This window comes from Palaemon carinicauda, chromosome 37 (genome assembly GCF_036898095.1).
Source record: "Palaemon carinicauda isolate YSFRI2023 chromosome 37, ASM3689809v2, whole genome shotgun sequence".
Taxonomy (NCBI): domain Eukaryota; kingdom Metazoa; phylum Arthropoda; class Malacostraca; order Decapoda; family Palaemonidae; genus Palaemon; species Palaemon carinicauda.
Genome location: NC_090761.1, coordinates 1,071,380 through 1,083,750, shown reverse-complemented (window position 1 = coordinate 1,083,750; position 12,371 = coordinate 1,071,380). Strand labels below are relative to the sequence as shown.

The 12,371-nt window shown below is 40.7% G+C and overlaps 1 protein-coding gene across 1 annotated transcript; it reads right to left on the bottom strand.

Annotated features, from left to right (window-relative positions):
• Nucleotides 1-9,018: 9,018 nt before the first annotated feature.
• On the bottom strand, nucleotides 9,019-9,432 carry LOC137629857 (uncharacterized). The gene has a single exon (XM_068361503.1). It carries the CDS (start codon nucleotides 9,430-9,432, stop codon nucleotides 9,019-9,021), a length of 414 nt encoding a protein of 137 aa, XP_068217604.1.
• Between the last annotated feature and the right edge of the window lie 2,939 nt (nucleotides 9,433-12,371).

The following is a 12,371-nucleotide window of genomic DNA, read 5'->3' as shown; positions in this document are numbered from 1 at the left end:
ATAAATTTTGCACATATAGACGTGGTTTTCATGTTCAAATGAGCCATATTTTTTTATACAATAATTTCTGGATTCTCTTAACGACCTCGGGATCAGATTCCCAGACGAAATCACATAAAAACAAAAGCTTCCGACCGGCCATGAGTCGAACCCTGGTCCAGGATACTTGTATGTACAGTGACATACAACTCGACCAAGTGGTATGTCATTGTATATACAAGTTTCCTGGACCAGGGTTCGACTTCCGGTCGGTCAGAAGCTGTTGTCTTTGCGTGATTTCGCCTGGGGTTCTGATCCCAAGGTCATTAATAGAATCCAGACATTAATGTATCAAAAATATATGGTTTATTTGAATATGAAAAATACGTTTAAATGAGCAAAAGTTTTCATGAATCGAATGCCAATTCACAAACATACCAATTACATACGATGGTAAAGATGGGTTGGTTTCAATTCTAAGTACAAAAAACCTGACTTCGACATGTATAAGTACAGAAGAATTGTCATTGACTTTTATCTTTCTTCGTAGCCAAGTGGTATGTCAATGTTAATACACATTTCCTGGACCAGGGTTCAACTCCCGGCCGGTCAGACGCTCTTTTCTATGTGTGATTTTGGCTGGGGCTCTGATCCCGAGGTCGTTAAGAAAATCCAGATATTAATGTATAAAAAATATATGGCTTATTTGAATATGAAAAACACGCCTAAATGTGCAAAATTTATCATTAATCGAAAGCCAAATCACAAACATACCAAATAGCTACAATAGTGAAGATGGGTTGATTGCAATTATAAGTAAAAAAACCTGAATTCGACAGGTGTAAGTACGGAAGAATTGTCATTGACTTCTATCTTTCTTCATGGCCAAGTGGTATGTCAATATTAATACAAGTTTCCTGGACCAGGATTCGACTCCCAACCGGTCAGAAGGTGTTATCTTTGTGTGATTTCGCCTGAGGCTCTGATCCCGAGGCCGTTAAGAGAATCCTGACTTTAATGTATCAACAATATATGGCCTATTTGAATATGAAAAACACGTCTAAATGTGAAATATTTTTCATTAATCAAATGTCAAGTCACAAACATACCAATTACCTACGATGGTGAAGATGGGTTGATTTAAATTCCATGAACAAAAACCCTTAATTCGACACGTATAAGTACAGATGAATTGTCATTGACTTTCATTTTTGTTCTTGGCCAAGTTGTATGTCAATGTTAATACAAGTTTCCTGGACCAGAGTTCGACTCCTGACCGGTCAGAAGCTGTTGTCTTTGTGTGATTTCGCCTGGGGCTCTGATTCCGAGGTCATTAAGAGAATCCTGACATTAATGTAAAAAAAATATATATAGCTTATTTAAATATGAAAAATACGCCCAAATGTGCAAAATTTATCATTAATCGAATCCAAGTCACAAACTTACCAATTAGCTACGATGGTAAAGATGGGTTGATGTCAATTCCAGGTACAAAAAAACCTGAATTTGACAGGTATAAGTACGGAAGAGTTGCCATTGACTTTTATCTTTCTTCGTGGCCAAGTGGTAGTGTCACTGTTTTTACAAGCCTCGCGGACCAAGGTTCGACTCTCAGCCGGTTAGAAGCTGTTGTCTTTGTGTGATTTCGCCTGGGGCTCTGATATTTCGAGGTTGTTAAGAAAATCCAGATATTAATGTATAAAAAACATGTGGCTTATTTGAATATGAAAAACACGTCTAAATGTGCAAAATTTATCATATATATATATATATATATATATATATATATATATATATATATACATATATATATACCGGTTCATTGTAGCCTCTTCAAAGCTACTATTCACCAAAGGAAGTACATCGTTGAAAATCTTTCTAACACTGCTTCCATAAGTTTATTTACATTTTTATTTTCCACTGACGAAGTACACAACGATTGGCGCGTCCCCTTCCTTGTTTCATTCGGCTTTCCCCTCGAACGAAGTCAGGAGCCTCCCGGCGTCAAACCAATTATACTCAGCATGGAACTAATCGCTTGTATAATTTGCCCTCCATTGTCTGTCGGCAAGACAAGGAAGACACAGTAAACATTGACTACATACTCATGGGAACCAGACTTGGCTTTCTGAGGATGCTCTCTAGCTTGGTAAGTAAAGAGATGCGAAGTTTCAAGTTCAATTTCGATGCAAAGGATTATAAGCGAATTCCAGTATTGCTATGCTTATTAGATCGTAAAGATCTTAAGCAATGATATTTTCCCTATGTTTCCATTATCTTAATTATGTTACCGGAAAAATACGCAAAGTATTCATTTACAGATGGGTTCTAACTGAATGGCTAATTTTTGTAACTCAAAAAAAAAAAAAAAAAAAAAAAAAAAAAAAAAAAAAAAAAAAAAAAAATAGTCCATGGGGGATCAGATTGATGTAATGTAGATTTGTGGTATATGCGAGATAAGTAAGTTTAAAAAGAGATTAGATATAACCGGAACCCATCATCCACGCTAAAAGAATTCGAAACTATTAGATTCATAATTTTGTTGTTGATTAGGCTTTTAAGGAATTATAAAGGTGTAGATTTTAAAAGAGAATTGTAAACTATACATAGCATTAAATCATAAAAAGGAAAATATAAATCCTATTTGTAAAGATTTCCTTTTTTTTTCTCATAGAAATAAACATCTAATTACCTTCAGTATGTCTGTTTGTTTGTGATTTTCATAATTCAAATACAATTTAACCGAATCTCATGAAATTTCGTGAGATGATTAACCATAATACAAGGACACTTTGATTAGATTTTGAGAATAATTGTATCAGATCAGGGTTAACGTCTTGAAAAGGTAAAAAACGTCTTTTATTTGGGCTATATTGAGACCAATTTCTTTTTCCGATTTGCGTGAAACTAGTGCCAAGCGGTCTATTTCATGGTGTACAACATGATACAGGCGAAGGTATGCGCTCTACGAGCACACTTTCCAGTCTCATAATTTCTCAGGACGTATTTTTTCTAATTCGAACATGAAATACAATAAATAATTGACCTTTCATATAATAGTTTCCATTTCATTTATATTTATGTAGCCTCTCTAAACCTATTATTATTATTATTATTATTATTATTATTATTATTATTATTATTATCATTATTATTATTATTATTTCACTTGTTTCCTTTTACTGCCCATGCCAAATATTCCGTTAAAGTTCCGACTCCTCTTCTGAACAACTTTAGCCATCTTCAAGTGGCATAATCTCCCTTACCCTCATGGTATTAGCTCCATTCTTCTCCTTCTCCTCTCGGCCTTCACTTCCCTTCTCCCTTCCACCATGTCAATGTAGGGCGCCCTACCATCCGTCCTCTCAACATGGTGGGACCCCCAGCGTCAGGAGAGCTTTGAGAGATCCTCATCCCGGCGGTCACGTGTCGCCAAGCTGCTGTTGACAGAAACAACCCGCACACTCGTTCTGGGTCACGTGACCCTCGTCGCAAACCCCTTTTCTCCTTTCTCTCCTTTATTCTCTTTATTCTCTCCCCCTTCCTCCGTTATTTCATTTTATTTTTCGTTTCTTCTTCTGTCTCCTTCAGACAAATGTTAATTGAAATAATGTTATCATAAACTGAATCTGTTTCCTTTTCATTCTCGCTATTTCGGGTTTGTTCCTTGATGAAGAAGCTGACAGTCCCAGTCTGGTGAAAGACAATGATGATATCTTTGAGCTTATCAACAACCAAATGTTTTCCTTTGGTATATAGTACCTTTGTCGTAGATAGCGAAATACCGTGCAAGGCGTACACTGTTGCTGATCTATCATTCGACTCATGTTGCACACATATACTTTTGTAGCTCCTGCTTCGCTTTGACTTTTTTTTTTTTTTTTTTTTTTTTGAAATGTGATTGAACTAATATGATATAAGCCTTATGTAAAAGAAACCTTGGGCTCTGAACTGTGCATAGGATTTGTAGGTGTGTGTACATAGGATAGAAGAATAGACCTAGAGGTGTAAATAAGATAAAAAGAAATACACGAAATACAGCAGATCATGAGATCAGAGGAGATATTTCACTTCAAAACCATTATTTGTTCTATATTGACAAATTTATACGACTTCAGAATAGAAAAAGATAGTTCTGAAACTCATAAATACTTGGGAAGTTGAATTTCTACATTTAAATAAAAAGGGGTTTACACGGTTGAACTGTTCGTCGAACCGGGTGGTCGTAGCTGGTTGTCAAACTGTTCGAAGAGGTGGAGTCAGTCACAAATGCAATAAAGTTTGTGGACAATGAAGCCCCGCCCACAAAAGTCAGGCTCGATCGTGCTCGACAACCAAATAACCAGTTCACACGCTCGAACATCACTACAAAAACTTGTCTGTCGAACCGTTCGACTGTGTAAAGACTGCTTAAGAAAATGTCAGACTTTGCAATACAAAGGTAAGGGAATGGGAAGAAAAACTACTGAAATAAGTTCATCCGAGTTTCATGTGTCTTATCAGTGTTGCCACTGAAGCAACCCGGAAATATAAAATTGGCTACACTACTGTACAGGAAGTTCTCTTGCACGACCTCATCCATTTCGAAAATAGTACGTTCAAAGGATGGGCTCAGCGTTGGTGCTTTTGAAAAATTGTGTACGTAAAATAACGGGCAAGACTTAAAAGTTCATACGGAGGTAGTTTGGATATGTCCATGTCGAAGTGCTATATTATGTCATTCATGAACAAGTCATTTAGGAAGAATTGAAACATTAACTACCTAGCCTATAGACAATCATATTCTACAAAGACATATATGCTCTGTTGATCTGCTGGGAATATGGTATCTTGATTTTACTCTATCTTAGTGCTGCTTTTGACACTGATGTTCAAGCTATATGTCAATGATGCACAGTTTTACTCCTTCATAAATGACGATGATGATGCAGCTGAAAATTTAATCTAATCATTACCATTAGGAAATTGGTGACTATCAAGATAGCTCAATAGAAATCCAGTTCTCATCATCGTTCATTATAGTTTGCTGCAGTTTTACTCCACCTTTGGCTACACCAGTAAACGTACAGTGTAGTCCAGATTAAAGAGTAAACACACAGACACACACACACACACACATACATATATATATATATATATATATATATATATATATATATATATATATATATATATATATATATATATATATATATATATATATATATATATATTCGAAATCATTCTCGTTTTTATCTATATGTAAATTTTTACTAAAAACTGTTAATATTACCCTTCTTATGTACATTTTGTAGATAGAGGTTATTAGCACCCCTATTGCCGAACTATTATTACCCTCCCCAACTTCTTTGCAAAGGTGATGATGTTAGGCGTGTATTTATTTCTTTGTGTCTGTCTGTGTTTCTGTGCGTTAGTGATGGGCATAACTCAACTTCTATTTGACAGGATCTCATGAAATTTGGTGGGATGATTGGTCATGATCCAAGGACAATTTGGTTAGAATTTGGAAGTGATTGGATCAATGGTTAAGGGCAAGGTCAAGGGCACAAAGAGTTCGAAAACATCTATCCGATTTGCATAAACTAGTGCCGAAATATGCATAATTCCATTGTTTATCTTGTTTTGTGTCGGTGGTGGAGGTATACGCTCTGTCGAGTGGCCGTTCTTGTTATTATTATTATTATTATTATTATTATTATTATTATTATTATTAGCTAATCTATAACCCTAGTTGGAAAAGCACGATGTTACAAGCCAAAGGGGTCCAACAGGGAAAAATAACCTAGTGAGGAATGCAAAAGAGATTATGTAAAAGTAATTAACGATTAAAATAAAGGATTTTAGGAACAGTAACAATATATTTCATGTATAAACTATACAAAAAAAAAAAAAAAAAAAAAAAAAAAAAAAAAAAAAAAAAAAAAAAAAAAAACAGGAAGACACAACTATATAGGATAGTGTGCCTGAGTGTACCCTCATGCAGGAGGACAATACCGCAAGACAATGGACGACTATATAACACTACGCCACCAGTGCAGCTACGTTCTGAATATCGGCGTTTTACTAAGGGTGAAGTCAAACACTCTTCCTCTGGTTTGTTCATATATTCCATCAAAGAAGCAAGGTTTGACGTTGCAAACAAAAGCAGCAATAAATATACACAAAAAAATAATGTAAATATTCATGTAAATACAATATATATACTTTGAATATTATGTAAATACAAAAAAATGTAAATGATATAAAATACAATACAGTAATTCCACAGGTAAGATCACTTAACATAAAAAATAAACTTACATTTTCCAGACGCCGATTCTAATACTAAAATCACAGATAACCACTGGTGGAAGTTGCTGTACAACCAGAAGCATTCAGCCTCCTAGCTAACAGCAACACCAGTCACTTATTACTCTGATGAGTACACTGGTCAGCTCAGCACACCACAAATACTGCAGAACCACAGCATGCACAAATTCCATGTGCTTTCCAGAGCCTTCCCACGCTGAACTAAACAAAGGCGGGCATAAATCGCGGCCTTTTGGGCAGATGCCAACAATAACAATACAATATTTTTCAGTACCAACTCAATACTTCTTTTTCATACAAAAAAGTAAACAAAAAATGTATGCAGTTTACCATTCAATAAAAATATTTAATTCAAAATAGTGCACATATGTATATAATTAAATTACAAAACAAACATCGGGCAATACCGATGCTCGCTTATCCCCTCATCCTTATCATCAACAAAGAAAACGTGTAGCACCAACTTAACTAGAAACGTAAAACGCTGTGGCATATCCTACACCGCCCCCTATTTTGTAGTATACAAAATACACCGCAAATATGCCGCATACACAGCCTGCCATATGAGCAGTACACGGCGTTCACTCTTTTTCCAATGGCACTCCACTGTCACCACACTCCGTTTCAAGAAGAAGGCACATTTTCTGCACTAGGCGTAAGTACAACCCACACTCGGTCTTAATCTTGGCTTGTCTAACTCGGTTGTCAGAGTCTCGAGTCACTTCCAAGACTCGTCCCAAAGGCCAAGAGCCTCTGGGGAGACGTTCGTCGGTGGTTAGCACAATGTCGCCAGCTTGGATGTCTCACCGTTGGATGGTCCACTTCTGTCTTTCTTGCAGCAATAGAAGGTACTCCCTCAGCCATCGCTTCCAGAATTGGTCGGCAAGACATTGCGCTTGACACCAGCGGCGCCTAACATACAAGTCCTTCTGGTCAGTCTTTGTTACTGGGAACACTGCACTCTTCAGAGTCAACAGCATACTAGGCGTCAACGGCAGTGGACAGTCTGGGTCGTCGTTTACCTTGGTTAAAGGTCTTCCATTCAACAAAGACTTGGCTTCGCAGAACAGAGTCGATAGTGTGTCGTCAGTGGTGAACTGCTGCAGGCAGGTTGCACTGAGAGCTCTTCTCACTGAGCGTATGAGGTGTTCCCAGACTCCTCCGAAGTGTGACGCATGTGGCGGGTTGAAACGCCACTCGATGCCATTAGCTGCTAGGGTTTGGGCAATTTCCTCTTCCTTGAAGTCTTAAAGAGCTTCCTTCAGCTCTCGGTCAGCTGTGACGAGGTTGGTACCATTGTCGGACCATATTCTCTTGACAGCTCCTCGCCTGGCCGTAAATCTTCTCACTGCATTCACAAAGGAGTCTTGGTCCATCGAGCTGAGAACCTCCAGGTGAATTGCTCGCACTGTCAGGCAGGTAAAAATGGCTCCCCAGCGCTTCACTGTAGAGCGCCCTTGCTTCACAAAGAAGGGACCGAGGCAGTCGGCCCCTGTATTGGTGAAGGGAGGATCCCCTGGACAGATCCAGTCAGAGGGCAGGTCAGCCATCACTTGATTCACTGGCCGACAACTGAGTCTTTTACAGGTGACACAGTCATGTATCACTGATCTAACTACTAAATTTCCATGGACGATCCAGTAGTTTTTTCTTAGTTCAGCCATAAGATGGTTCTGCCCACAATGGCTGTTTGTTTCATGGGTCCATCGCACCATCTTCCTCACAAATGGCGACTTGGATGGAAGAATGATAGGGTGCTTGCAGCTATCACTGATGGTGGCTTCACAGAGTCTTCCACCAATCTTCAGCAAGCCTTCTTGTAGAAATGGTCGCAACTTGCAAATCTTGCTGGATTTTTTCAGCTTGGAATCCTTCTTGGAGAGTGATTTGATCTCACTCCCATACTCTCGAACTTGAATCTTCTTCCATATTATGGTTGTTGCACTATTCATCTCATTTGCAGATAACACTTCTGATCCGCTCTTGGTTCCTAATCGCCTCAGTCGAGCAATGATTCATACTATCTTGGTCCATGAAGAGAACTTGGCAGCAATCTTCTCTACTAAGATTGGTTCTGGTACAACCATGCTGAAGATGGGTGCAGACTGCTTAACTTATGGATCTCCATCTAATTCTTCTCGCTTCACATCGTCAGGAAGAGCTGGCCAACTGTCCTGCTTTTGACACAGGAACTCTGTTCCTGTCAGCCACAGCAATGACTCCAGCAAGCTGTCCACATCAAGGCCCAAAGAGGCCAGGTCTGCAGGGTTCGCAGAGGTGTTCACATACCTCCAAGCGGTGATGTCATTGAGTTCGCGGATAAAGTTCACACGGTTGTTCACAAACGTGTGGTATCTTGCAGACAGGTTACGGATGTACTTCAGGACAGACGTGCTGTCGGTCCAGAACACTGAGTCACACAACTCCAAATCGAGTTCTGACCTGATCTTGCAATCAAATTTGAGCTGCCACAGCAGCTGCAGTCAATTCCATTCGTGGAATGCTTGGTCTCTTGAGGGGAGCTACACGAGCTCGACCCATAACCAGTGTACTGTTCACTTGGTTATTCTTGCTTGCCGTGCGCAGATACGTGGCCACACCATATCCTGTCTGGCTTGTGTCCGCAAAATAGTGAAGTTGATACGATGATACCTCCTCAAAGTCTGGAGGCACCAGGCTTCTTCTGATCTTGAAGTCTCCTAGACACTGAAGCTGGGAAGTTCATCTGCTTCAGCAATTTGCTTCGTCGTTATTCATTTCTTCGTCCCAAGGTAAGTTGCGACGACACAGGTCTTGTAGTAACATCTTCCCTTTTAGGGTGAAAGGTGCAACAAAACCAAGTGGATCGTACAAGGAAGCCACTACAAAGAAAACTCCTCTGCGCATCCTAGGCTTCTCCTTCAGGTTGATCTTGATGGGGAGCTCATCACTACTCATGTCCCAGTGGATACCCAAAGCACGCTCCATAGGCAGCTTATCGTTACTGAGATCCAATGTAGCCACTGATTTATCTCTCTCCCCTGCAGGCACGGCAGCAAGAATGCACTTGTTGCTAGATGTCCACTGATTCAGCCGGAATCCTCCATCAGGACAGAGTCCAATGAGGTCTTTTGTCAATTGGATACAGTCTTCCTCGTTGTCCATTGACTTCAACAAGTTCTCGACGTAGAAGTTGCGTCGAATGGTTTGGCAAGCGTATTCACCATACTTGTCACCATAGTCCAGTGCTGCCTGTCTAAGGCAGAAGTTGACTACACTTGGAGACAATCACGCTCCAAACACATGTGAAGTCATCCTGAACTCTTGAATAGCTTGATTGGTGTCTCCACCTGGCCACCACAGGAAGCGTAAAGAGTCCCTGTCGTCTTCTGGCACCTTGACTTGATGGAACATTTCTTGTATGTCCGCAGTAAGAGCATGTTGTCTTTCCCTGAAGCGCAGCAGTACTCCAGCAAGACTACTTGTGAGATCTGGTCCCTGCATGAGGTGGTCATTGAGTGAGGTCCCAGCATGCTTAGCCTTAAGGTCAAAGACGACCCTAAGCTTGTCCTTGGTAGGGTGTTTGACCCCATGGTGCGCCATGTAGTTCACACGGCCATCACTGCGATTCAGCTTGTCGACTGGGACAAGCCCAGCGTACCCTTTCAAAAGGTACTTCTCTACTTGTTCGACGTATATAGTCTTGTACATTTCATTTGCCTCAAATTTCTTCTTTAAGGAGTGAGCCCTACGTTCTGCCATGACACGGTAATTAGGTAGAAGCTCAGTGTCACTAAAGGGTAAACAAGCAACATACTTGCCATCTGTCTGGACAACAGTTTCGTCCAACAAAGACAGGAATCTCTTGTCTTCTAAAGAATCTTCTATCTTTGAGAGTCTCTTTCTCCCAAAAGTCTTGGTTGAAGTTGCGTTGCAGAAGTTCTGTTGTATCATCCACAGTGCACACATGGAACAGAGGGGCAGGACCTGAAGTCGATCTGGGTCCTGTTGCGCCGAAAACAACCCACCCTAGCTTGGTCAGGTAGGCAGATGGCTCGTCCTTCAGCCCATGTCGCTGGTCTAGAATCCCTCTGTTCAATGTCATGTCTAGCCCAATGATCAGCTCTACTTGACGATGATCTTCAGGTAGACTTTCTACTTCCAGGTCACTCAGATGTGGCCACTTGGTCAGCCATTCTTGACTCATGGCATCGTCCATAGACACATTGATTTTGTCAGCCACGAACACGTCGGTCACATGTTCTCCTTCATCAGTATTAATATTACCAATGTGTAGGGACAGAACTTCCTTACAAGTGAAAGTCCTTGCTTCAGTTGTCATGATATGGTTGCATGGTCTTCCTTTGAGACCCATTCGGTCTATCAGGCTTCTTGCTGCCAATGTTGGGGTAGCTCCACTGTTGATGAATTCATAGGTTGCATGGATGCCATTCACGAGAACAGGTAAGATATTGAGCATTGTTCTTCCCTTGGGTAACTGGCTTGCACTCACTGAGTGCATAGGTTGCACATTGGGGGCTACAGCACTCTTGTCAGCTGTAGCAGTCGCGCCACCTTCTGTAGCACCAACTGCCTTCTCATCGCCCCCGATAGCACTTTTGCCTCCCTCATGGGCCACACCTGTATTGCTTGTAGTCTTAGGTGGACTATGCAGCATGGTATGGTGCTTGTGAGATCCATACTTTTCACAGATGGATGCATCTTCACATTTTGCATGTGAATGTTCACCATTAAGACACCTGAAGCAGTATCTTGCCTTCTTTATCACCTCCCAGCGATCTGGAAGCTTCAACCTCTGAAATTTGAAGCACTCTTTAAGTTCATGGTTCTCCTTAGTGCAGAAGGGACACCATTTCCCTCTAGCTGTAGAAGCTGTGTGGTATACAGGCAAGGTCTTAGGCCTGACAGGCTTGGATGACTTCTCAGTAGGCTTCGGGGTACGACGGTCGCACTCATAATAGGAGAAATGCTTGGCAATACACGCCTGCTTTTCAATTTACTTTATTAGAGCTGGAAGCTTGAACTTATGCTCCTCGCATTTCGCTACCAATCTCACTCTCAGTTGGTATGGGAGCTTTTCAACAACCTTCTTCATTGTTTCTTGAAGTTCTATTCGATGGTAGTTATTAGCAAGTGCTGCCTTAACTGTCTTCAAACATGCAGCATAATTTTCCAGGCCATCAATATCACCTGCATTAATCTCCTTCTAATCAAATAGCTTCTTGACATAAGCATCTGACAGGTCATTGTCGTTCTTGTATTTACGACACAATATCTCCCAAGCACAATCATACCTAATGTCAGTGGGTAGATGGAAACAGTTCTCAATCAGGTTCTTGGGAGTACCATCTAAACAGTTCTATAGATGAGTTAGCCTTTGTGCAGGGTCGTCGGTATTACACTCCACAGTCCAGGTGAAAGAATTCTTAAATATGGAGAATTTGGTTAAGTCTTCACTGAAACGCTCCAGCTTCATCTCTGGCAGCTGCATTCGTCATGTTAGTTCTTGCTGACTAGCTAGTGTGCAATCAAGAGCCTTTACTATTTCAGAAGTTTGCAGATCTGCTTGTGACACATCTCGAGATAAGGGAACACGTCTTGGCACAAAAGGTGTCGCATCTGGGACCAATGGAGTTGAATGATGTTCAAGACCCTTCAGGTCATACGTCACACTGTGGACGTTTGTAGGATTCACATCTACTTCATGAACCCTGCTGATTCTCCCAGGGAGAATTTACATCACTTCTCCACTGCTCAATCCCTTTGACAACCAACTGAGTTGATGAGTCCCTCTTCTCCCATTGTGAAGCATTACTAGCAGCGGAACCAGCATATGAAGTTCCAACTTCAGACCGTGTTTCATACTCTACCTGTAGTTTATCACAGTCTAACTTCAGGCTGTTATTCTCTTCTTGGCTCTTGCGTTTAGGTGCAATTGCTTTGGCTTGCACTTAAACTGCAAGTGTTTTGGCTTGCATTTCAGCTTCAGCTGTAAGTGCTTTGGCTTGCATTTCCAAAGCCAATTCCTCTTATTCTAGCTGTTTTGCTTCCTCAGCTTGCTTAAGCTTTGCTTGCGCCTCAAG